This window comes from Spermophilus citellus, assembly GCF_964194105.1.
Source record: "Spermophilus citellus genome assembly, chromosome: 1".
Lineage (NCBI taxonomy): Eukaryota > Metazoa > Chordata > Mammalia > Rodentia > Sciuridae > Spermophilus > Spermophilus citellus.
The window spans coordinates 251,840,727-251,867,134 of record NC_138182.1 but is presented as its reverse complement, the minus strand read 5'-3'; the positions used below and the strand labels follow the sequence as shown (position 1 = coordinate 251,867,134).

The following is a 26,408-nucleotide window of genomic DNA, read 5'->3' as shown; positions in this document are numbered from 1 at the left end:
TTTAGAAGAGCCATTGTTCATTAATAACAGGGGTTTTTTTTAGACCAGCTGGCCAAATTGGTTTCATTTTCACTTCCCTGAATACTCATATAGCTGTCCCTAGAGTAAGGAGTTCCTTTATAACTGTTACCTAGAGTTAGGAGCATCCCAGTCGGTTAGGATAAAATATTTATACCACCTAATTAATCTACTTGCCTGGGTGAAGACAATCCTGGGATGCCCAGGCTCAGTGAAGTGACACTCTACAGTAGTTCCATTCTTGTGGTTCTGAATGCTTCTATACAGGCAAAATAAATGAGGTTGATTAAAGAGCTATCTTACCCTACTACAGGATCTCATCCCATCCATTTCATATTACTGAAATGTGGGGTACAAACAGAATTCTTATTAATCAGTCCATATAACAAACAGAAGACATTTACAATCATGTCACTGCCTGGAAAATTCAGTAAGCAGGCCCCGCCACAGGAGAGCAGGAAAGATCAAACACCTACCATTGTACCTGAGGAACTGGTAGGTGGGAATATGCACATCACCTTCCTGTGACATCTGATTTGGGCAAATTTCTTCCTCAAAATGGCCTTGGCTGGCAGATAATCAACAATAAACTGCTTTGGCAGTCATAAAGCACAAGTAACAGCCATTAGATTCTACTGAACACCATGGACAGAATCTTGAGCCAGCTGAGAACTCTGGCAGCAGAAGTGGATATGTGGGACAGGCAAAAATAAAGGGGGACCATGTGGATGGGCAGGTGGCTCTCACTGGTCTTGTGAGTATTAGCCTGTACTATCCCAGTCTTGTGTATTTGCACTGCATTCCACTTAATAAGGGGATGCTAATTTTAAAAATGAGTTTTCCTGAGCAAATAAAAAATGTGAATGGAAATGAAATGTTTATAGAAACTCCTTAAATCATAAACAGAGTATACAATGACTATTATCCTGGTAAGGAGAAATACTTGAAGGCCTAATCCTTTTCTTTAAAATTCTGGCTTCCATTCATGTGTGTAACAAAGTGGAGGAAGTATATTCCTATAAATAATGCTCTCTAAATCAGGCAAGCTGTATTAAGTTTTATAATTTTATTTTCCTAAAGATCCTATCATTAAGGGAAATAGTTTCTTTTGGAATTTGCCCTCACTCCATAGTGTCAGCCACTGCTCATCCACTCCAGGAAGTCTCCTCCAGGGTAAGACATTTCATATTTCTCTCCTAGGCATCCCTTGCCTCTCAAAGTCTATTTCCAGACTCTTGAAGTGCTTTGAAACACAACCTTATACCGTCCTCTTTCTTGTTTGTCCCCTCTGCACCCCGTAGATGGCGCCCCACCTTCCTTGCATGGTGTTGAGAATTGCATTAGGCTAGTTTGCCATTAATCCATTCACTATTCACACAGTAGCCTATTGTCATTCTGCTTTGGAAGGATGGTGATGGCACATTTAGCAAGCATTGAGACATCACAGTGAGACTTATTTTTTCTGTGACTGATGAGGATGTGATCCTCTTGTTGAGGGCATTTCCTTTAAAAGCCACTAATTGTGTCATGTTAAGAGAAACAAGAGATGTGCTTTTTGAAAAAGGATTAAGGTGGGAATATGGCCTCCAGTTCAACAGTCTTGCATCTTGGTTGACTCCTTCTATGAGTACTAGTCACCCCAGGTTTGTTATACTCCAGGCTATCCCTTGTTAGTGTAAAGTCTGACAGCAGATTCTACAAACAAAATTAATTTGAATTGACCTTCATAATAAAGGCACTTTGGAAGAACTTGGCAATTCAGTCTGTTAAGACTATACATATTCCTGCTCAGGCCCACTGAGATGGGCACAATCTCTAACAAGCAAAATGAGGAACTATATTGTTAATATTGTTTGCAGTATAGAAAGATGTTTTAAAATATCATCACAGTTTTCTCATAATTAGGACAAAGGTAAAAAAAATCAGGGGGGGATATTTACTTTTGGGTCTAACTGCAGTAAATCCTGGATTATAGTTTATTGAAAATTGTTTCTCAAATAGAATGGGAAGGCTAATATTCAAGTTAGCAAATTTGCTTCACAATCACAATTTCCATTTTCCTCGAGGAATGTTTCTTGACTCTATTATCTTTCCTCAAGGATAAAGTAGAAATCTTTTCTTCCCCAGAGATACTGTTTGGGGTAGATGTTGGCATTCACAGATGAAAGAGTGTTTCATCTTCTGCCTTCGTCAAGTAGGTGCCTGTCCTATCTGCCATGGAATCAACACTGTTGATGCCCTGGGCTTACAGAAGTCTAGTTATTAAAAAATTAACAGAAGTGCCTGTTGTCAGCTGCTTGGCTGGCAGTTGTTCAGTGTCATCCTTCCAAAGGCTCCGGATGATTGGTGGACCACCCAGGGAAACAGCAGTACTTACTTTGGGACAGAGGGGGATAAGACAATTGTACAAAATAAATAACTGATCTCTGGTTCATTTCAAACTCAGTATAAAAAGAGAGAGTACCCCAAATAGAACACCAAAATACCCCAAATAAGGTGGGGCTCAGCTTCCCTGGGCAGCAAGAGCAGGCACTCACTGGCGCCTGTCTGTCCCTGGCCTTGAGAGGAGGAGCTGCTCACATAACTAATTGGTCTGAGAAAGTGAAAGCTTCAAATTGAGTGCTATGTAATTTCTTAATCTTGTGTTTGCTTATTTAATACTCCAGTTGACACATCCTATTTGCTTTGTCATGGTTCTAATTCGGTGAGTGTTTATGCAGAGAAGTATATCCCTGTTCTTATTTTTTCTCCTACATAAACTCAATCATGGTGGAACATAATAAGTATCCAAAGGATTAAAAAAAATTCTAACACATTACACTTAAGAAATGTTAAAATCTGTAACCAGATATTAACTGACCTTTCTAAGAAAGATTCACAGGAATTAGTATCAACAGATGTTCACTACTAATTGAGAGCATGAGACCCTTAGTCACTAGCTGAGAATGAAAGGTCTCTAAGCCAGAGCATATTTATAAGTGTAATGGTTGCAGCAGTTGTCTGTCACAGTTACTAGGTCACAACTTAGGTTATAACAAATCCTTTTTCTTTTTTTTTTTTTTTGACATGTCAATATGTGACGTTGACATAACTAATTTTCTAAAAAAATATTGTTTAGCCTCCATATCCACTACTTATTTTTAATAAAATCACAAATAGTGTGAAGTAATGTATATTCTTGGGAAGTGTTATGCCAGAGATCTTATACATGTATTTAATAATGATTAATGCACTATGGATGGATTGTAGAAATATGAAAAACTCAAAAAATGACTAGAAAGAAGCTTGTGTGTGTGTGTGTGTGTGTGTGTGTGTGTGTGTGTGTGTATGTGTGTGTGTTGGGGGGGGGAGAGAGGAAGACAGATACAAACAGACAATATCTGAAAGTGTTTTCCAGTGGAGTGAGATTGCCCTGTAAAAACTTGAAAAAATAAGTAAAAAGGGACTTGTTTTTCTCTGTCCCATGTTCAGATTTGGGAATTGTTTATTTCACATTCTGATCTCCTCAACTTAGGAGGGACCAGTTCTATTCTCCACTAGCACCACAAATGCATCAATACCCCTAGTACTCATGGACCAGGGATCTCACGAAGAAGTCAATCATTCAGTTTTGCCAGAAGGAATCCTACATGAATTAATGATTTCCAGTTCCAGAAAAATCTTGAAACATATGAAGCATATTTCTTAATTGCCTGATTTTGAAGGTAGTTTAATTGCCCATTTGCAAAGAAGAACTAGTTCATATAAATTAAATTTTGTTTCTAAATTTAATTTATTTAATTTAGAAACCAAATTTAATTTTAAAATTTAATTTCTAAATTTTTAAGAGGACTTTTGTTTATTATTTTTTATATTTTTATACATATAGAGAGGGATATGTACTAATTATTGCTAATGTACAGAAATATTCAAATGAGTGAATAAGGGCTGGGGATGTGGCTCAAGTGGTAGCACACTCGCCTAGCATGCGGGAGGCACTGGGTTTGATTCTCAGCACCACATAAAAATAAAATAAAGATATTGTGTCCACCTAAAACTAAAAAATAAATATATACATGACTGCATGACCAATGTAATTCTGCAACCTGTACACTCAGAAAAATGAGAAATTATATCCCATCTGATTCAAATGTATGATATGTCAAGATCATTGTACTGTCATGTGTAACTAATTAAAACAAATTAAAAAGTTAATATATGTAAATTTTAAAAAATTAAAAATAAAAAAGAGTGAATAAAAAGCATACAGGATGTCATTAACTACTAGTTAACATTGTTAACTATTTTTGATATTTTTGTTTTTGGATGTTTACTACTTATAATTCTTTTATTCATTAAATTTTTTTTTTTTTTTTTTGGAATTGGGGATCAAAACCAGGGCCGCTTTTTACCATGGAGCTACATCTCCAGCCCTTTTAATTTTTTTTTTTTAATTTTGAGAAGAGTCTCACCCATTTGCTTAGGGCCTCATTAAATTGCTGATCCTCCTGCCTCAGCCTCCTGAGTTGCTGGGATTACAGACATGTGCCACCATACTTGGCTCATTCAATGATTTTGAGGGCCTCATGGATGTCAGTCTCTATTAGCTACTGAAAACAGATCAGCATCCAAGAATCCCTTCATGGAATGTGAAGTCTGATGGTGAGTCTACATTGAAAACAGCATATAAATCAGTTACAATAGACAATTGCTACAGGAGAACAACACAAGATGCTATGGAGATCAAACAAGGAGATTCTTCCCAGCTATTTTCTCTTGGATATAATGGAGAGAACAGTAGTCCTTCTTGCAGGGTGCTGCAATGGCTTTGGGGTGGAGAGGGGATCTTAGGAAACAGTGCTGGGGTGGGGTACACTGTTTGATGTGATACCTGGTACACAATGAGACCTCAGCAAATAACAGCAGAAGTTGTGACTGCCATGCACAAGTACAGTAATTTAGGCTTGAGAAGCTGGGCTCAGATTATGAAAAGCTGATGGGCTTTAAAAGAAAAAAAATACGAATCTAAACTTCTGTGACCAAGTTTTACCAGGGAACGAAGGCTGCTTTTTTGATCTTTCTTTTTCTACTTATTTAGCTTAGTTGACCCCAAACCCTGTCCATGTTACAGCTCTGAAGTTCTTTCCCTCTGATTCCTACACTCCAGTCTGGAGTGTTCTTCCTGCCTCTCACCACACAGTTGCGTTCTAGTTCCATGGATCAATTCCCTATTCCATTGTGTATTAGTTCTGTGACCTTGAGCCAATTAGTCAATGAATTTGGGCCTTTATCTCATCTGTTAGACAAGAATAATAGGTAATACTTCCCTCACAGGTTGAGGATGGATGAGGTAGGAAGTTGATAAGAGGCCCAGCAGTGCCCCATGCCTGGAGAGTGAGCCATTCTTATTTCATGCTGCCTGCGACCCTCTTTACTTGAATTGTTAATAAACTGCTTTTATTTGAAAAGTATTCAAGTAAGCTGTTTGCAGCTTTTCTTTCAACTAAAAATTGCCGCTGAAATGAAAGAGTCATGCTAATTGGTGCAATTTTAGCCTGTAACTTTCTAATAGTTATCTTTATCTCATAATTAATATAAAGTTTTCCATTGTGTCTGCCGAGAAATGCAGCAATATACTTTGTGTCACAAATGCCAGAAACCAAACTGCCAAAAGCTTAAGGCACACAGAAATTGATTCTAATCATGGGGGTGTTCATGGATGGATTTGCTTTTGCACCTTGCCACTTGGGCCTAACCACACCATCAGGATTCATTCATATGCTCTCTCCCACACCTGCACCCACTTACTCCAGATTGTCTATCTTTTGTAATTATTTCCTCAAATGAAAAGTTCAAGAATATGTGAAAGAATTTGAGCAGCCAATTTGGAAAGCAGTATGGAGATTCCTTGGAAAGCTGGGAATGGAACCACCATTTGACCCAGCTATTCCCCTTCTCGGACTATACCCCAAAAGACCTAAAAAGAGCATACTACAGGGACACAGCCACATCAATGTTTATAGCAGCACAATTCACAATAGCTAGAATGTGGAACCAACCTAGATGCCCTTCAATAGATGAATGGATTAAAAAAATGTGGTATTTATACACAATGGAGTATTACTCAGCACTAAAAAATAACAAGATCATGGCATTTGCAGGGAAATGGATGGCATTAGGGCAGATTATGCTAAGTGAAGTTAGCCAATCCCTAAAAAACAAATACCGAATGTCTTCTCTGATATAAGGGGGGGGGGGGGGGTTACTCAAAATAGGATAGGGAGGAAGAGCACGAGAAGAAGACTACCACTAAATAGGGAAGAGAAGTGGGAGGGAAAAAAGAGGGAGAAGGGGAGTTGCACAGAAGATGGAAGGAGAACCTCATTGTTATACAGAATACATATATGATGTTGTGATGAGAAAAAGAAAAAAAATGTGTCACATTAGATTGGATAGAGAGAAATGATGGGAGAGGAGGGGAGGAGTAGGGGAGATAGGAAGGGCAGCAGAATAGAATAGACATTATGATTGATGTATGTACATTCCATGTATGTATTATATGTCAAAATACATTCTGCTGTCATGTATGACTAAAAAAAAATAAAAATAAATCGTATGGCAAAAATAAATAAATAAATAAGAATAAAAAAAGAAAAGAAAAAAGAATTTGAACATTGATATATTTAAAAAATATAAATTTTGCTTTGAAAAATAGCTTTCAGCTGTTTATATTACTTAGAATTTTAAATTCACTGGGATATGACTACACAATTCATTTTTCTGTATTACCTGTAAAATGTACTATAATGAAAAGATCTTGTATTTAACAGGTTCCCTTCACATATCCAAATCTCAACTTAGTTTTCAAATTTATTTTTCTTCAATAGCACTAGATACAATTAAGTGCCATTTTAAAAAGGTAAGTTTCATATATGAGAGTGTGTGCACACATGCACGTTTTGAATCATGCTGGGTCACATCTAGAAATAAGTGTATTTTTTAGGGCTGTGCCTTTGTCATCTCTAAATATCTGGAGCTAGGAATGGTAACAGTTAATGTACCTAGTAACAGTTAATGTGTCTATTTATTAAATGAACAGAAGTGAAGTGAGGGGATACCAAGAGACATTATTTTTCCCATACCAACATTCATCTGTTTTGGCATCTTTTTCAAGTGCTCAAAGACACTTGGAGTGAAAGAGAGGAATCAGGCTGCTACAATATGTCCTCTCTTACAGAATGACAATGTGTTTTTAAGGAGTACAACTGTCACATTTCCTGGTTGTTTATCTCCCTCTAATGGACAGTACTGTGCACTGCATTCTGAAACTGGACAAAGTGCCCAAGAACTCATGTGTGTAGCTATTAAACTACAGAGAAACAAATCTTTTAATACAATATTTAAAGGTCAGTTTTGGTAACTGTATCTTTCAGTTTGGGTAACTGTATCTTTAAAGCACAATGATTTAAAAGATACACATGAAAGAAAAAAAGTAAAATCATTCAGATCTCTATTTGACCATTGAGTTGTTTGATTTATAACAAAACCTACCACTTTGTATTCATGCAATGTATTCATACAAATGATGGTTGAATTACTTAAAAAATAAGTTTTATTCTTTTGGGGCTTGCTTTTAAGACTTGCTAGGTGGGACCAAAGAAGCATTTAGTTCAGAACTGATTATTCTGTGCAATGAGACATGACCCTGATGAACACTCCACGAATATGAGGTTTTCCAGTATAGTTGGTGGGACAAGGAGTCATTCTTGGCACAAGCACTGATCCTTCTGGTCCTTTCTAATGGCTTTTTTCCTGGCTTCCTACATATTCTTCAAATATGTATGCTGGTCAGTCCTCATTGAAGGCTCCAGGGGCCATCCCTGCAGATCCTGCTCTCTACACAGCATCTACTTCCTCATCTTGTGTTGTGCCAACTCCGGTCTCTTGGGTGTCCTCTTTGGACCCTCAACTCTGTCTCCTCAACTCAGGGACCTGGTGGGTTTCCCTTATCTGAGGCCTGGAGACCTGTAGGGCAGGAGCTGGTCTCAAGACTCCCTCATTGGTTTCCTGTCCCTCAGGGGTCACTGTCCTTCCTTGTATAAAGCCCAGGGTCCTCAACATCATTGCTTCATCTGTTTTGTCTGTTTTTTTCCTTTGTATGTGTTTGGTTATTTCAGGAGGAAGGGTAAACCAGGTAGGTCCCTGCCACACCATCTTGCCTAGAAGCATGTTTCCCTACTTTTTATTTGTGAATGGGAATTAGATGGAAATTTCTCTCAGGTGTTTCTCACAGTGACTTTAGGGCAAGGCACATGTGCCTCAGAACCTCCTGGGATACTTGTTAAAAACGAAGGTTTCTGATCTTCACCCAGACCTGCTCCACCAGAATCTCCTGAGTAAGGCTCAGACAGTGCTGTTTGAATAGCTCCATGTTACACACACCCAATTTTATGAACATCACGAAAGGTCTGCTTTGGCCAAACTACCAACTAGTTGTATTCTAACAGGGATCTGCAGAAATTTAACCTGAAAGCTGAAATCCTTTGTGTGGATGCGGTGAGGCTGCTTGCCTGAGGAGCCACCTGACTAATTTTTACTTCCTTAGGCAGGTGACCATGTTCCTCAGCCACTGAAAAAGGACTTTGCCCTGGCTTGGGTTTCTTTGGTAAATAATTGCTTATCTTGATTACAAAATGTCCTTTGTCAAAAACACCTGACCAGTTTTTCTTAAGAAGGAAAACAACCAAATGGCCTCTGCTAGAGCCTTTTCTGGGAAGCATTTGCAGCTGCTGGTACTTGGGCAAAGGCCACGCGAAAGCTGGTGTGGCCTTAAGGAGGCTGCAGCTACAGGAACTTCTCCCTGAGTACCACGGAAACTGGACTCACTGAGTATGATGAGTTGTGGTTGGTGGCCATGAATAGTGACTCCTGTGTCCTTATCTTGTGGCTGGAGTGTGCAACAGTTCCCTGCTTAATGAAGGCAAGAGTGTGAGTGTGAGAGGAAGTTGGAAGGAGGGTGAACAGAAGGGAAGACCTATGAGAGCATGAGCCTCATTTCCCTTTGCACTGAAAATGATATGTCCCCTCTGAAAGTAAGGAGCCAATGTTAATAGGAAACAGGATTTTCTCCCTTAGATGAGTTTCAATCACAGAGAACTTGTACTTTTGGTTAAGAACTTGGTAAAATCTCAAACTGTTTTGAAGGCTAAAGTGTATTTTATTTCCTTGTTACTTGGGCCTTGCATTATAGACCAATTAGTGCCAAGGATGGTGGGAAGATAGCCACATGCCATGGGAAAGACCTGCTTTCCAAATCTTGTCCAGTATTCACAGGAGATCCTTTCTCTGGTTATGTGTTTCCCAAGCAAGGCTCTCTAGGAAAACCTAGAGTCCCATTATGGAGCAACTCTGTGTGTGTGCAGACGTCATCTGTATTAAACGTCAACCAACCACCAAGCACAAATCTTAGTTTCTGCTGAGTGTTTGGATTCTGCACATGAAGTGCAGTGCTTTCCTGGAAAGGGTTGGTCCTACGTGATGCCACGTTGGTCAGCCACACCCCATCCCCCCTTGTTCTAGGAAGGAGCAGGAAGAACATCAAGTGTTCCTTCTTATTCTGAATTACAATGTGGTCTCTTTGAAGGACGCCTTTGAGTTTATTGTTTCTTTGAAGAGAGCATGTTTTAAAATGAATTGTACTGGGCATCAGGAATCTTTAAAAGATACTTTAAAATAATCTTTAAAATGTTTTGATACTCAAAACCTTTCATTAGGCTTTTAAATGATTTTGGTTAGAATTATATATTTGCCAAATAGTTCAGTTGGACCTTTAAATGTTCCCAATACAGAAAGCAGAAATGAAGAATTGTGGCCCACTGACCTAACCAGTAGCCAAGCCTATGCATATACATATCCATATGTCTATGCATATGTCTTCTTCCTGGAGTGATTGTTTCTTGCTTTTATCTCACTGAGATTCTCATGTAAAAAAAAAAAAATGCAGGGACACACACAGCATGCTCAACAGGATCTCACCATGCCCCGTATTTCTGGAGTCTGTGCCGATTTGCTGTCTAAGAAGAAAGACGACAGTTTAATAACTTTATATTGTCTTTGCCATGCAGTTCTTGCTCTCCAGTAAAATAAAAATCCTTTCCCATGAAGCATATATATGGGCAAGATTTTGTTACAGACAGTGGTTTCTTAGTCATGCATTCTTATTATTTCAGGAAGTTTGAAGTCACTTACTAGGAATGCAAACCTGGTGCAGATTTGACCACCAGTGGAAGTAGCATACTTAGTGATTCCAGACAGCGTAGTGCTGATGCTTACACAACACTCCTGGGCAGCGAGGCAGCCCCAAAAGGTCATTTCTCATGACAGGCAGGAACTCATTTGACAAATCCCTACCTGGTGGAATAACATCATTCTGGACCACTGATAGCTCAGTGACTCTCTGGCAGAGCATCAATTGAGACAAAGGCAAAGGGAAAAAAGGAACATATTGCCCCCCTGCCTTTTTTAATGCTATTTCACTTGGATTAAAATTTGCACTTAAAAAGGAATTTTAATTAATTTGCAAATTGCTTTACTATTCAAAATATATTAAAAAGTAACAATCTATATATATAGTTTCTGTGAGGTTGAACATCATGGGCCAAGGTCATTTTGATTTGTTTTAGAGGTATTGGGGTTGAAGCCAGAGCTCGGCCTCATCCTGATGCCCTTACAATTGTAACTCAGATGAGAGTTCACTAATAGTTCTTGGAATATTTATATGGGTTACTACTGCAAGAGTCCTTATAATTTTAGGAACTTGCATATGTCTTCTTCCTTCTTTCTGTTTCTTGCTTTTAGCTCACTGAGATTCTTATGGCAAAACGAGTGCAGGGACACACACAGCACACTGCCTGGTCTCTGCATCACATTCAACACATTCTAGATGATGATCAGGAAAAGATACTTCAGAAATACGGGGCATTGTGAGATCCTGTTGAGTGTACCAGTTGTCTATGTAGTTGACCAACTACCATACATACTGAAAATACATTATTGGTATTTAGTATTAATAATGATTATATGCTTAGTACCTAAGTTTCTTTAAAAGTACTGTGTCTTTCTGATCTGTACAGTTTAAAAGTTTCTAACAAACATACAAGGCCTTGTATGATCTAGCTCATCTCCTGCTTCCTGAGCTTTATTTGTTATATTTCTCCTGACTGACTTTGTTGGATCCACAGTAGGGTTAGTAGGGTGGCACTTTAGCCCTTTCCCATTCCAGCTCTTTCTCTACATATATCTACATTTTTCTATCAGAACATGGGGGTAAACTGTTAATCCATTTCAGATATGAGCTCAAAATTGACTTCCTTGGTTAATAATATCCCAAAGCCCCAACCCTGTACTCCTCCTCTCTTCAGTGTTTCCCTTATTGTAATAGATGATTTATTGTGTAGCTAGTTCTTTCTCTTGGCATATGAGCTTCATGAGGCAAGTATCTGACTGGTTCATCTCTGAATTCACAGGGCTTTTCCAGAGAGTAAGGCCAACAGTAGATGCTCAAACAGTATTTGCTGAAGCCATGGATGTTGAGTAAATCATCTAAAACTTGTACTTTTTGTTAAGAACCAAAAACATTTTTTTTTCTTTTCATCTCCTTAGCTGGGAAGTCATCAATTCCAAACCGGATGAAAGACCCAGACTCAGCCACTGTATTGCAGAATCATGGATGAATTTCAGCATATTTCTTCAAGAAATGTCTCTTTTTAAACAGCAGAGCCCTGGAAAGGCAAGTTTTCTAGTACAAGAGTGTGTTCTAAATGTGCAATGTACATTTATCACATGCTTTTATCATAAACATTCTCTAATTCTTAATACACAGGGAACATATGGCTGAAAAGCTGGAATCAGCAAGGGCTCAGTAACTTTAGTATGTGCTGGGCCGTGGTGGTACACAATACCTGTAATCCCAGCAATTCAGGAGGCTGAGATAGGATCGAAAGTTCGACACCAGTCTTAGCAATTTAGTGAGATCTTGTCTCAAAATAGAAAATAAAAAGGTCTGGGAGTGTAGCTCAGTATTAAAGCATCCCTGGGTTCTATCCCTAGTACCAAAATTTTTTTTTGAAATTATATATCATATACATTTATTTAGCTTATTAATTGAATGGTGATTAGTCTGTATCAGCCAAACCAAGAAGGAAAAAAAATGTCTTATTTAGAATTTCATTCATGTTTAATGGCCCATTTTCTGAGGTCAAAGGGACATGAATTGAACACACAGTCCTTTAAGGTACTTTCAGAGGTAAACAGTGTGTCACTTTCATTCTGAAAATTGGAGACTTGTATGGTTTATTTATTTAACAAACAAAACTTTTAGCCAAAACATTCCTTATGATTATGTAAGTGGAACAAGTGTTTTCCTAATTTAAGAAAAACCCCACTGGGTGAGTCTAAAGGATTGGCAAGCAATGACCTGAGCAAGAGCACACGCACTGATAGTCTTTGTAGTCAGGATGAACTGCAGAACCACCGACAGGCCTTGTTAGATATTCATGGGTGGTTGGAATGAAGAGTACAAGTGTCAGCATTTGTGATCCCTGTCATTGTACTATGTATAGAGGTCTCATGACTTTGCTATTATTGAATAACAGAACTGTGCTTGGAAAGAATTGGAGCATATTGGAATGGCAGTGTTGTCTTCCGATGGGAATTTTTAATCATTGAAGGTAACTTTAAGAATGGATACCTATTAGGGGCATGATGTATTTTTGGTGGGTATTTTACTCAACTGATTAAAGGTATTTCAGAAGATTCTAAGCTTTAAACTTCTGCCCTGCATTGTATCAGTGTGCCTCAGGTCCATCAACTGAAGAGGATGATGCTACAAAATCTAAGGGATAATAAGAAATTGCTTTGCGAAACTCAATTCTGGATATAGTTATGCTATTATATTTGTTCCTTCAACTTCTGCAGCTCTTCCTCAAACATTTAATATTAGAATTCTACATTTCTTCTAGGGCCCTTGATGTTTCAGAAATTGCTGTTAATTTTATTTCACAAGTAATTCTATACTCCTTTTAGCTAGTTAACTTATAAACACTATGCCAAAGAATGGAAAAACAAAGTTAGCCTGAAATTTAGACTCCTTGCTTTCTCTTATTCAGTTACTGAACAGAGATTTGTATTCCTTCCTCCCATGTCTGTTTTCCTTACTACAGAATCCACTAATGAATTTTCCTTGCTTATCAATTTAATCTAATACCTCCATTTAAAGATAAAGACATAAGAAGAGGAAGACAGTTAAGACTGGAGTGTGGAAATCAAGTGAAAACTTTAATAAGATTTTTTTTGGTCTTGATCTTTCTAATGGGAATTAAGGAAATCTTCTGTAGATTTAAAAAACAATTTTCTTAAAACAACCAAGTTTTTTTTGAATTGACAGCAGGAAAGTGATCAGATTCACTGCAGGAGTTTCATTTCGTTTGTAGTTGGTTCCTAGGTGTCCTAAAAGTGGATGAAGTCTATTAGGAAGGAGGATCACAATGACCATAGTTTATCTTAGTTTACCAGCTGTGAAATTAATTAGATTGGTGTAGATGCCTCTAATTTCTGTAACATGTTTTGCTGTGTTTATAAATTTGGATGGGCTTACAGTTGTAGTTTAAAATTGCTGACTTAATTATCTGACTGCATTACTTCCATTAAGTGAGGCAGAGTAAAAGAAGTTTCTAGGATACAGTTCTCTTTAGATCTCTTGCAGCTGGCAGTAACACAGTCACAGGCATGAATAATGACAGTCATCATTTTCAGGGCAAAAAATTAACTCCTCTGCTCTCAACATGATATATTATGAGTGTTAAAGTGAACTAAGGATGTTGAATGTCTGTGTACCAAGAGTGCTGTTTGAAACCATTTGCCATAATCTGATAGGTCACATATAGATAAATGATAGCATGTGTATTCTGTGCTCCAAATGTCTTAGTTTTGTGCATAACTGTCCCCTGTTATTTCTATTACTTCTAGTTTTGTCTCCTGGTCTGCAGTGTGTGCACATTTTTTACAATCTTGGGAAGTTACATTCCTGGGGTTATACTCAGCTATCTACTGTGTAAGTATAATAGAACATTTGGCTAATTTATATGATGCACATGTCATCATTTAGAGGTCAGTAGACCTCCCATAGTTTGGAAGAGGAGGGATGAGTTCTTCCTTATAAAACAAGATGATTATCTTTAATCTCCTGCACAAAGTTTCTCTCCCCCCCCCAGAAAGGTATTTATATTTTAAAATTGGAAGAATGGCTGTAAAAGCCAGGATCGTAAGTAAATATTTTTATGTTAAATTACGTCAGTAAAACTGTATCCCCCTACCCAATATACCAACACTTTTTTTTTGCTTTGTATGAGTTCTGTAGTTCAAAAAAATAAAAGCACAATGAGATCTCATTGACCTCCACCATAATGGCTAAAATTAAAAATACTGACCATGTCAAGTATTAGGAAGGACACGGAGCCCCTGGAATTCTCATTAACTGTGGGTAGGTACGGTACAGTCACTTTGGATAACAATTTGGCAGTTTCTAATGTATGACCCAGCTGCCCCACAGATAGGTGTTTATCCAAGAGAAACAAATGTTCATAGCAGATTCATTTGTAGGAGCCAAAAGTGGAGTGTAATCTATATGACCATATGACCAGATGAATGCATACACTGTGATATTAAAATAATTAACTAAAAATCGATATATGAAACACTATGGATAGATCTCAAAATAATTAGGTTGAGTGGGAATTAGGGTGAGTTGACTGTATGATTTTATTTATATATAATTTTAGAAAATTGAAGGTAACCTTTATTGGCAAAGCTGGTTAGCAGTTGCCTATGGTCAAGTTGTGTGACTGCAGGCAAAAGAGAAGGTTCATACAAACATGAAGGCACTTTGGGGGTAGTAGTTAACGTTCACTATGGGTTGTGGTGATGGTTTCTCAGTGTACGTGTATGTCAGAGCTTACCAAGTTGACAAATATCTAGCTGGTACAAGTCTTTGTATGTCAACTATATTTCAAAAGTGCTGCTACAGAAGTGTAGATTTTCTTCTTTTCCTGAAACATGAAGATCTGTCACTGCTACCTTTTGATAGGGCAGGCACTCCCTACTTATTTTCCCATTTTTATTACACTGGCCTTTAAAATTCACATGATTCCTCAGCATTGAGATATTTCCTAAGAACAACAGAGAAATAATCACTAGGGAATATAATACATTCAGTTTGGCAATCCTTTTTTCTTATAGTATTTCTAATGTATAACACAAATGGCAAATGATTGGAACTCAAATCCAATCTTCCAAATAGAACTCTCAGAAAATATCAACCACTGGATCAGCATTGTTTAGGAGGAAAAGAAGAGAAGTGCTGGGGAAGGAGGAATATGGGCAAGGTATTTTCCAGAGGATTTGCACTCATCTTTTAGTGCACAACGACCCCAAGCAACACTATTACCCCAGTGCTATTGAGGAGAGGATCATAGATAACAAGAACCTTCCCATGGTAAAATGTCATTAAATAAGCAGAAGTGAAGTTTAATTCAGGACACTGCCTGAAAAACATACAACCTTTCTATAGATTTTAAGATAAAAGGATTAAGGTGAGGAAGTTGATCTGATTGCAAGTCTACAAAACAGTGCCTGTGTGTGTGTGTGTGTGTGTGTGTGTGTGTGTACATGTACGTACTAAAACATATTTCATGACAAGGAAGAATAGAAATTAGGAAATGAACCTAATTAGGAAGAGGCATTATCCTAAGAAAAAGAATTCTATTTTTCAATAAAGACAACAGTATTTTGTGAAATACTAAGATGTAAACTTTTGAAAGGAAGTGCATTTTACCCATATTCTCTTCCTTCTTATATTTCAGTACTGTTTGCATTTTTGTGTCCACTGTTTAAATGTAATGATATCGGACAAAAAATCTACAGCAAAATCAAGTCAGTTCTGTTGAAACTAGATTTTGGAATTGGAGAATATATTAATCAGAAGAAACGAGAGAGATCTGGTAGGTAACGTTTGAATTTTAGATTCTATGCATCAAGTAAGACATTAGCAGGCTACTTGTTACAAAATTGCTGTTATACATTTCAGGGTGCATTTAGCCTTTTACTAAATATGATTATAGAAGCTAATCCCCCAAAATAATATATGTGGCCTTTTCCTATTTAGGCTTTATTCTTTTCACAAATACACAATTAACTTTGACTTTTTAATCTAAAATTTTAAGGAGGGAGAAAAGATTTCTTTATCTTGCTATTTATTATATGTGGTGAACAACTGCAAATAAAAAAATGCCATCGGTAGGGATAAGAGTGGAGTGAAATAACAGGGGAAGGAAGATAGAGAAAAAACCAATATGATCATTTTAAAATTTTAACTTGGTATATGACCTTATAAGTTCTCAAACTATAATGTGCATCAGAATCACCTGGACAAATTGGGGAAATATAGATTGTGGGTCCCAACCCAGAATTTGTGAATCAGTAGACTAAGAATCTGTATTGATAGATGATGATGATATTGGTTCATGCTATGAGAACCACTAGTAGGTACTGTTTCCTTTGAAAAGCAAACACTTGCAAATATGTGAAATTTCTTAAGCAAACATTTAATGGTAGGGAGGCATTGGAGAATAAGGGGAATATGGAGTAAGAATATATGATAAAATAAATACACTAAGTCTAAGCTCGACAGGAAACTGAAAGCTTCCAAATTTTTTTCAACAGAAGCAGAAAAAGAAAAAAGTCACAAAGATGACAGTGAATTAGACTTTTCAGCTCTTTGTCCTAAGGTATTTTTGTTTAGTTTTCAATATGTTTGGGTGGTTTGGTTGTACAGTTATTTACATAAATCAAGGCTGAATGATTTCCTGATAGACTTTTCTTCCTATTTGAACAATCTCAAAGAAAAATACTCATAACTTTGTTTTTATTATTATGACATTTCAGGGGTTAGTGTGGGTTTTTCATAAGATTTTCCTTTGCAGTTTAAAATGTGCTACTGGTATGTCTGTTAATACAGATTAGCCTCACGGTTGCTGCCAAAGAGTTATCTGTGTCTGACACAGATGTCTCAGAAGTATCCTGGACTGATAATGGGACCTTCAACCTTTCCGAAGGTTATACTCCACAGACAGACACTTCTGACGGTATGCTCATATTTCTGGATACTCTTCTTATTATGGAGTAAAAGTAAAAATATTTAACTTCTGTCAATCATGAATGGATAAATAAAATGTGTATATCTCTACAGTGGAATCTTACTGGTCTGTAATAAAGTAATGTACTGGGCTGGGGGTATAGCTCAGAGATGGAGTGCTTGCCCAACATGGGCCCCAGGTTTGATTCCCAGCATTGGGGGCGGGGGAGGTAGATAAGCCAGAAACAAATGGCCACATATTGTACGATTCCATTTATAAGAAATGTCCAGAATAAACAAGTTCATATATGAGAAGGTAGTCTAGTGGTTTCTAGGGACTAGCAGAGAGAAAGATGGTGTTAATTAGTAGGTCTTTTCGGAGTGATACAAGTGTTCTAGAATTAATGGTGATGATTGTATAGCTTTGTGAATATACTAAAAAACCACTGCACTGTATATTTTATTTTATTTTATTTTTTAATTGATTGTTCAAAACATTACAGAGCTCATGATATATATCATCTTTCATACATTTGACTCAATTGGGTTTTGAACTCCCATTTTTACCCCAAATACAGATTGCAGAATCACATCTGTTACACACTCACATTTTTACATAATGGCATATTAGTGACTGTTGTATTCTGCTACCATTCCTATCTCCTACTATCCCCCCTCCCCTTCCCTCCCCTCCCATCTTCCCTGTCTACCTCCTCTGCTGTTGTTTAATTCTCTCCCCCCCCCCTTTTTTTTTCTCTGCACTGTATATTTTAAAAGGGTGAATTTTATGGTATGTGAATTACATCTCAAAAATGGTTATTTTAAAGGAGCATGAGAAAAAATGTCTATGCCAAAATCTCTTTATTTTGAAAACTATGTATATACATAGTTTTTGAAAAAATATATATATATAATTTTTTTAATATATAAATTACCTTATGAAATGTCTGGCAGCATTCCTTGTAGCATTAATGGGAAGAGGGAAAGAAGAAAGCTGATTTTATATATTTGGCCCTGGTATTTATTAAAAGAGATTTAAGTATGGAGGGCAAGTTCCCCTGAGTAAAGCCAATTCCAGAGTTTCTCATGTTTATCTTCAAGGTTAATCAAGCCTCTTTGTTTTTTATAGCTAGGTAAAATGCAATTTAAAGTAGTAGAGTAAAAATTGAATTTAATAATATAAATTCCATCCGTAACATAAGTTGAGTCAGTGCTTGTGCAATAACTTAACTTTTGCTAGTCTCATTGGATTAATTGTCCAATTGGACCTTCTTTTCAATGGTCTCAGCCATATACTGAACATATGAGCAGATTATATGGAAGAGGATAAGTAACCTGGTTTTATAATTACTTTCCCAAAATACATGTTCTATAGGAGGGAGGGAGGGAGGCTGTGAAGTGTGTGAAAGATGGGTTTGGAGGTTGGGAGACCCAAGTGTAGTCTTGCCTTGCTAGTAGCTCACTGTACGACCTTAAACAGATGACATAATTTTTGTAGACCTCAATTTTATCGTATTTAAAGTGCATTAGAACAAGAGGAACAGTGAAGTTCACTTAAGGTCTATAAGCTTTTGGTTCTTGTTCACTCAAGGTCTATAAGCTTTTGGTATCTACAACTGAGGTCATATTTTAAAGACAAGAAAAACAATCACTTGGTTTTAACCATCCCATCTCAGATTTATGTAACAAAAGGGACAATCATCATCCAATCAACATACAGGGATTTCATTAATAGATTTGATTTCCAATCACTTTTGCAAGGAGTTCACTGTTACACTGAAAGATTTTCTATGAAAAGTAAATCAGGGGCTGGGGATGTGGCTCAAGCGGTAGTGCGCTCGCCTGGCATGCGTGCGGCCCGGGTTCGATCCTCAGCACCACATACAAACAAGGATGTTGTGTCCGCCGGGAACTAAAAAATAAATATTAAATAAATATTAAAATTCTCTCTCTCTCTTTAAAAAAAAGAAAAGAAAAGTAAATCAGTCTATTCCTCATGTGACATTGCTTACAAATATCATGAATCTTGGCATGGCTAGTTTCAGCTATATCGATGGAGAGCCAAATGCTTCCATAAGCTCTTGGGTTGAACTGGAACAGGGAAGGCAGGAGCTTCTTTTCATTGCTTTAAACAGTCACAGGTTATACATATGCAAGAAAATCTCCATGTATGAAATGCTCAGGCTGGATAATATCCAAAAGGTGATGTATCAGAATCCATGAATACCTCCAATTCACATATTTTAAAATTTTGTGATCGTGCATATTCCCAGTGGCTTAAGATAATTCCCATTTTAGGGGCAGGATGGAATTTTTACGATGAACACCTAAACTTTAGTCAAATCCTAAAGCTCGTATTAGACAAGCTGAATACTAAGTGATAATTGCAATGTTTTGTGCTTAAGAGGCAAGTTAGAAGCTACAGATGGACATACAATACTTATGTACTTGTGGAGAGCTAGTGTCACAGATTTGGGAAGGGTCCAATATGTTGTTAAATTGATTTAGGTTGACTCCAGAGGCTAGATTAATGTCAAGGTTGCCTGGAAAGTTCAAATCAAAGTCAGATTTTAGACAGCTCTTATTTCAAATTTGTTTTGGTGCTTAAATACGAACTTCTATTATGCACTTCACAGATCTTGACCGGCCTAGTGAGGAAGTTTTCTCTCGAGATCTTTCAGATTTTCCGTCTCTAGAAAATGGCACGGGAACAAATGATGAAGATGAATTAAGCCTTGGCTTGCCCACTGAGCTCAAGAGAAAAAAGGAACATCTGGAAAGTGGTCACAGACCAAGCAAAGAGAGACAATCAGCAGCTGGACTCACCCTTCCTCTGAACAGTGACCAAACTTTCAACTTGATGAGCAACCTGGCTGGGAACGTCATCACAGCTGCAGTGACTGCTGCTATTAAAGACCAGCTAGAGAGTGCTCAGCAAGTACTTGCTCAAGCTGCACCCAGCCCAGGGGAGGACACAGACACTGAAGAAGGTGATGACTTTGAATTACTTGACCAGTCAGAGCTGGATCAAATTGAGAGTGAATTGGGACTTACACAAGACCAGGAAGCAGATGCACAGCAAAGTAAGAAGTCTTCAGGCTTCCTTTCAAATTTCCTTGGAGGCCATTAATCTGGGAATCAGCCTGCAGCAGCACAGATAAACCACCAAAAAATTTCAAACAAGACAAAAAAAAAAAAAAAAAAGACAAAAAAAGGAAAAAAAATTGAACTGTGAGCTTTAATGATTACTTTAGATTTTTATTTTCCCTTCTGCAGTGAATTAATTGGATATATTTCAGCTGACACTGATAGATTGATATTTCTGATAGTTATTTTTACGTAATAAGCATGGAAATGAACTTTATATATATATAAATATATATAAATACTGTGTTGTCAGAGAATATTAGGGGCTGTTTTTAAAGCATAAAGAAAAGAATACCCAAATACCAAATTATTAAGATCCTTCTATAAGTATTCTCTATTTTTACTTATAATTAATTTTTAAGCATGCAAAATTTTGTTGTCACTGAAAAATATTAATAATTGTGAATTCATGTTGTATCCGACAAATTATCAGGATGTCTTTAGTTGAAGGATTTGGGAAATACTATCAAAATTAATTTCCTAGGAAAAAATTTATAAACATACTTAAGCACTATGGGTAGGCTGAAACATTTCCATGTTCTCTCTGCAATTGTAGACACAGGCTTAATTGTAAGGTGGCATTCTACATTGATTGCCATCTCTAGGCTTGCAGTGGGTGGTATTAACCCATAGAGAGCGAGTAGTTACGTATCACATAGATGGTGGTTATGATGCAAACAGAGATTCAGCTGTTTTATTGTTCAGTTTGTCATGTTTGTAATAGGAGTGTCTATTCTGCCTGTTTAGACTTAAGTTAAACCTTCATCTTTCATATTGTTTCATAGAAAGAGTTTCCTAAAATCGTGAAACTAGTTCTTGATATGTTCTATGAGTGATGTGGTCATCAGCAATAAAAAAATGACTTTTTCTTATTTGTTAGATAGAAGAGAGGAACTTGCTTGGCTTTAAAGTGTATTTATTTGCCACTGAAGTATAAATATGTAATCTGTTTCTTATTGAGAAGTTAAATATATATTTTACTTAAAATTTTTTGGTCACCTATAATCAAATTTGACTTGCAGTTTAAAACAAAGGACTAAAAAGCAGAAACCAAGATAGCTTTTGTTTTTGTGATACAGACTTTTAGTAGTGTTGAGGGACCATGTCAGCAACTATCTATAAACTCATAAATCTTCAGTTAGAGCTGGCATTTCTGCAGATGCACAGACATGTGAGATCCTCAGAAAGGAAGGATAATCTAAGAATATAGGAAATCAGCATTCCCCTCCTTTCATTGTATCTCTTATATTTCTAAAAATGAATTATAGGTTTTAATGTAGAATCTTATTTATTTTTTCTTTCTGAGGTATTAAAATATCTAGACTGAATTTTGCCAAATGTTAAAGGGAGAAAAGTTACTGAAGACTTCGAACATTTGCTTTTTGTAACTAAGCTTATGTTTCATTAGTGCCTCTTGACTGTGTTTGATACTAAGTGAGCCTGTGCCTTCATTATCTTGCCCATTTTGGTACAAATGTCAACCTGTGTTAAAAAATCTCTGACTGTGGGTTTTGGAAGAATATACCTGAATTCTACTCAATAAGTTTCTGGACATGAAGAAAAATACAGTCACATATTTATAAAATAGTTGTTACCTGGATTCTTTTTTTTATGTGTGTGTTTCTTTACTTAAAAAAAAATTCTTGGTCATGAAGTTAAAAGGTTTAAAGGCCATTTCAATTTCTTCACTGAAAAAAAAAAAACAAGAAGAATTTAAATTTTAATATCCAGGAAATTAAACTATGTAAGTCACTGAATAAGCCTATAAGAAGTACAATTCAAGGGCTAGTAATGTGTAATGGTATGAGCAATAGATCTATAGCAAAATGTTACAAACTAAAAAAGGGTTCGGGTATGGGTAGCTGGGAGGGTAGAAAAATGTGTCATCAGCACTATAGAGGAAACATACCAGCTCTTTATAGACCATAGCATTATAACCACATATGTAATTTAATAGTATTTTTACAAAAGTATATAAATACAAATTTACACAATACATTAATGGTACTTTTTACAAAACTTTTAATGAAAACACAGGGGTGTTGACAAGGGTTTTGTGCGTGTGTGTGTGTGTGTGTGTGTGTGAATTTTGGAGAAGGGCACTGTCTGCTTTTAAGCTATAGTAACAAATAAACCCTGCAACTGATCCAATCTTGTGGGGGCGACATATCTTTTACCATGAAAGCATAAAAGATGCAATATTTCTTCAATATCTAAAAAAAAAAAAGAACTGACAAAAAAATGGCTTGTAGTATCTACATGGAATGAAGTCATTAAAATGTGAACTGTGGATTTTTTTCTTTTCAAATTGTAGAGGAGCTGTCAAGAAGTTTTGCTTACTTCCAACAGAAAGTGCTGAGCAAAATCATAAAAGGGAATAGCATATATTTATCACGTATTTTGATCTAAAACAATAAAGCAGTGCTCAAAAAGTTGGTTTGCTTTGGAAGCAAAGGCTTGGACAGGCTCATTCTAAAATGCCTTTGCTTTTGCCTTACCCTAAAATCTTCAAAAGTGATTTTTAAAAACTACCCCTCCCTAATTTAGTAGAATTAGTATTTTATTTTATTTACAAGGTTTTTGCAATTAGCAAATATTCTCAACATATTTAGGAATCTCACTCTTACTTAAAACAAGTGCCTTTCCTCCTTTAAAAAAGTGGCAAATGCCAGCATGTTGATTGTAGACCCAGAAGCAAAGTGACACTTAAGTGATTTTAACATTTTTATTTTCTGTTTATAATTTACATTAGTGTATTTCTTTTCTTTTTTTATATCAAGGATTGAACCAGGGCTTTACCACTGAGCCATATCTCCAACCTTTTTTTCAAATATTTTCCTTTGAGAGGGTCTTGTTAAGTTACTAAGGGCCTCGAAAAGTTGCTGAAGCTGGCTTTGAACTTGCAACCCTCCTACTTCAGCCTCCCAAGCCACTGGGATCAAAGGCATGCACCACAGTGCCCACTAGTGTATTTCTTTATACTGTTCCATGAGTGTTAGTTGCAAGACAGGAAATCATTGTGAAAACTGTTACTGGGGGTGGGGTTGTAGCTCAGTGGTAAAGCGCTTGCCTTGCATGCGTGAGGCCCTGGGTTCGGTCCCCAGCATCACATAAAAATAAAGATATTGTGTCCATCTACAACTAAAAAAATATTAAGAAAACCTTAGTATTTTTACAAAAAGTATATGAATACAAATTTACACAATACATTAATGGTACTTTTTACAAAACTTTTAATGCAAATATTACTGTTGTAATATCTGTTGTCACAGATCATTTGTATCATAGTCAAGTTAGAAAGTCTCAGAATTATATTTTGTGTATTATTCCTCCATTTCCACTGCAGTATTTATGTTAGAACAGAATGTTGGAAATAGGAATTCTGGTTCTAATGTTAAATATTATGGCTCTAAAACACAATGTCAAAGTCATACCATGTCTCCAAATCATGAATCAATTTCCCTAAACATACAATAAAGAAGTTAATTCTTCCCTTTTCACACTGGGATGTTTTAAGAATAAATGAAAAAAAAGTATCTGAAGTAATTTTTTTGGAGGGGAGCTATTTTTCCTGCCTGTGTCCCAATTAAGCCAATGTTTTAAACATTATAACAAAGGCAATCAGTAAGTTTACAAGAAAATTCTGTGACGTTCTTATGATGGGTCTAGCACTATAGTGGCCTCATAGTCCAATAAATACCTGTGGAATAAATGTATGGAAATGCTACAAAAAATACCTATTATTTCAGTTAACTGGGCACAATGTGCAAGGTTCTAAACTAGCCCCACTGGCTTTGGGGCTCTGGAAAGTTCACCTAACAACTCTGTTTCTCTAATTTAACAAAATAAAGATAAAATAGCTAGGTTATGTTTGCTAAAACTGGAAAATCAGTGATAATAATTGAGTGGTAGCCTATCTCTGAATATGGTCCTGAAAGGCCACCTTGCCCCACTCCGCTGGTATCCATTCCCTGCTGTAGTTCCCTCTCACATTCAATAGAGCTGACCTGCATAATTGCACCTTATGTAATAACTTTGTGTGACCAAGGCCAGGTCATAAAAAAGACTTTATGACTCTACTCTGTGCGAAGGGGATACCGTACTCAAGTTGACCTAGGTCTTCCTCTTGGTGAGAAACCAAAATCTCTTGCTATCAAATATGTGAGTGAACCATTCTTGATGGGACTCCATCAGCCACAGTCAAATATTAAACCTTCAGATGGCTTTAGCCCTGGCAGCAGGTTCACTGCAACCTCAAAGATTGAGTCAGAACTACCCAGCTAAGCCACTCAAATCAAGACTTGCAGAATTTTGATGCTGAATTTTGGAGTAATTCAATACAAAGTAATACATAACCAAATAGTATCACAGAGAACTTTTATGTCTGGTAAGAATAGGGGTGGGCACTATTTTTGACAAAGGATTTAGATAAGCCTCTCTTCTGAAGGTACTCAGATTGTTACTACATGCAGTAGGGAGAGTAAGAGGTTAGGCTTTTTAGTACTCACAAGACTCCACAAATATTATAGGGTCAAGTTGGCAGGAAAATGGTTATTTGAAGCCAACTTTGAAGGATTATGGAGGATATTTGTTTTTATTTTTTGCCTCAAATCATCCGGGGAACTCAAGGACAAGGAAATCTTATTTTTTTCTTTTTGGTACCAGGGATTAAACCCAAGGCACTTTACTGCTGAGCCACATCCCAAGCCTCCCTGCTCCCCATGTTTTTTTTATTTTGAGACAGGGTCTCACTAAGTTGCTTAGGGCCTTACTAAGTTGCTGAGGCTGATTTTGAACTTGCAATCCTCCTGCCTAAATCTCCTGAGCTGCTGGGATTACAGGCATAGGCCATAGTGCTTGGCTCAAGGAAAGCTTTCAAAAGAGGAGGCAAGGGCTGGGGGTTGTAGCTCAGTGGTGGAATACTTGCTTTGCATGTGTGAGGCACTAAATTTAATCCTCAGCACCACATAAAAAATAAATAATGGTTTTGTGTCCACCTACAATCAAAAATATTCTTAAAAAAAGGCAAACAGACTAAAGGCAGAAAATATACATATGCAGATTTAGCTAGCTTATGTTTAGCCAGAGACTATATCAGTTTTAATTTATTGGGAATCTGTCAGGCCAGGGGGACCAGCCCCTCAGCCTCTATTCTTGAAATGAGGAAAAACAGAATGCAGAAAAACAAGTTAACAGGAGGTTGCCCTAATTTCAGAGAAAGTCTATTTCAAGATTTATAATGTGAGCAAGAAGATCAGAGCAGAATAACAGGAGTTCTAGAACAATACCAACAAAAGATGCTTGCTTAGCTTGTTAGAATAACATCAAGTGTCATTGTGACCAAAGTAGGTTGAGCAAGGTAGAGAAGGTTGAGTAGATCAGAGGTAGGGGTCCTCCTGGTAGCAGATCTTGTAGGACCTAGAACACAAAGGTAGGTGTTTGAAGGATTTTGAGCAAAGAGCTCCACAATCTGGCCTATATTTTAAAAACGTGTCTTCTCTTGGTGCTATTGGCAGCTTGGATTCTGAAAAAAATCTGACTCTGGTTCTACTCAAATGTGTAGATAAACCTATGAACTTCCCCAAGTTTTTAAAGTTCCATGTTTTCCTATAAAACCGTACATATATATATATATATATATATATGAAGGTACATAAGCAACTGACCACATGAAATGGGGCTAGTCTAGAGATGAGCTATGGTTGCAAGATACAAGATTTCCAAGATTTAATACCAAGAAAAGAACGTAAATTATCTTTTTAAATCTTTTCTACTGAAAACTTAAGAACAAACTATATCACTAACAGCGATTTCACCCATTTTTACTTTTTTAATAATGTGGACACAGATTTAACATTACAGATGTGGCTTGGATTATATTTCCATTGGACAGTGGTTTGGCTATGCTTTGGGCACCTCGCAGGCAAACGTTTATTCATTTAAGAGCTTCGCCTGCTCTCTTCCCTCGCCTTAAGAAGAGGCTCGGGTCACTTGGTGAATCAGTCCAGCGGGACCGGCTGGGGTGCGGAGGTCCTAGAGGGCGTTTCCCGCTTTCGCCATCTGCATTCACCCTGCT

At 37.0% G+C, this 26,408-nt stretch overlaps 1 protein-coding gene across 2 annotated transcripts in view; it reads left to right on the top strand.

Annotated features, from left to right (window-relative positions):
• The window catches only part of RETREG1 (reticulophagy regulator 1), a 143,179-nt gene extending 121,260 nt beyond the window's left edge, over positions 1-21,919 (top strand). For both annotated transcript variants that reach the window (XM_081292731.1, XM_081292732.1), the window contains 6 exons: positions 11,659-11,785; positions 14,023-14,107; positions 15,915-16,052; positions 16,774-16,838; positions 17,069-17,195; positions 19,822-21,919. In XM_081292731.1, coding sequence (XP_081148857.1) covers positions 11,659-11,785; positions 14,023-14,107; positions 15,915-16,052; positions 16,774-16,838; positions 17,069-17,195; positions 19,822-20,315 — 1,036 coding nt within the window. In that variant the 3' untranslated portion in view covers positions 20,316-21,919. The remainder of the gene's footprint in view (positions 1-11,658; positions 11,786-14,022; positions 14,108-15,914; positions 16,053-16,773; positions 16,839-17,068; positions 17,196-19,821) is intronic.
• Positions 21,920-26,408: the final 4,489 nt, after the last annotated feature.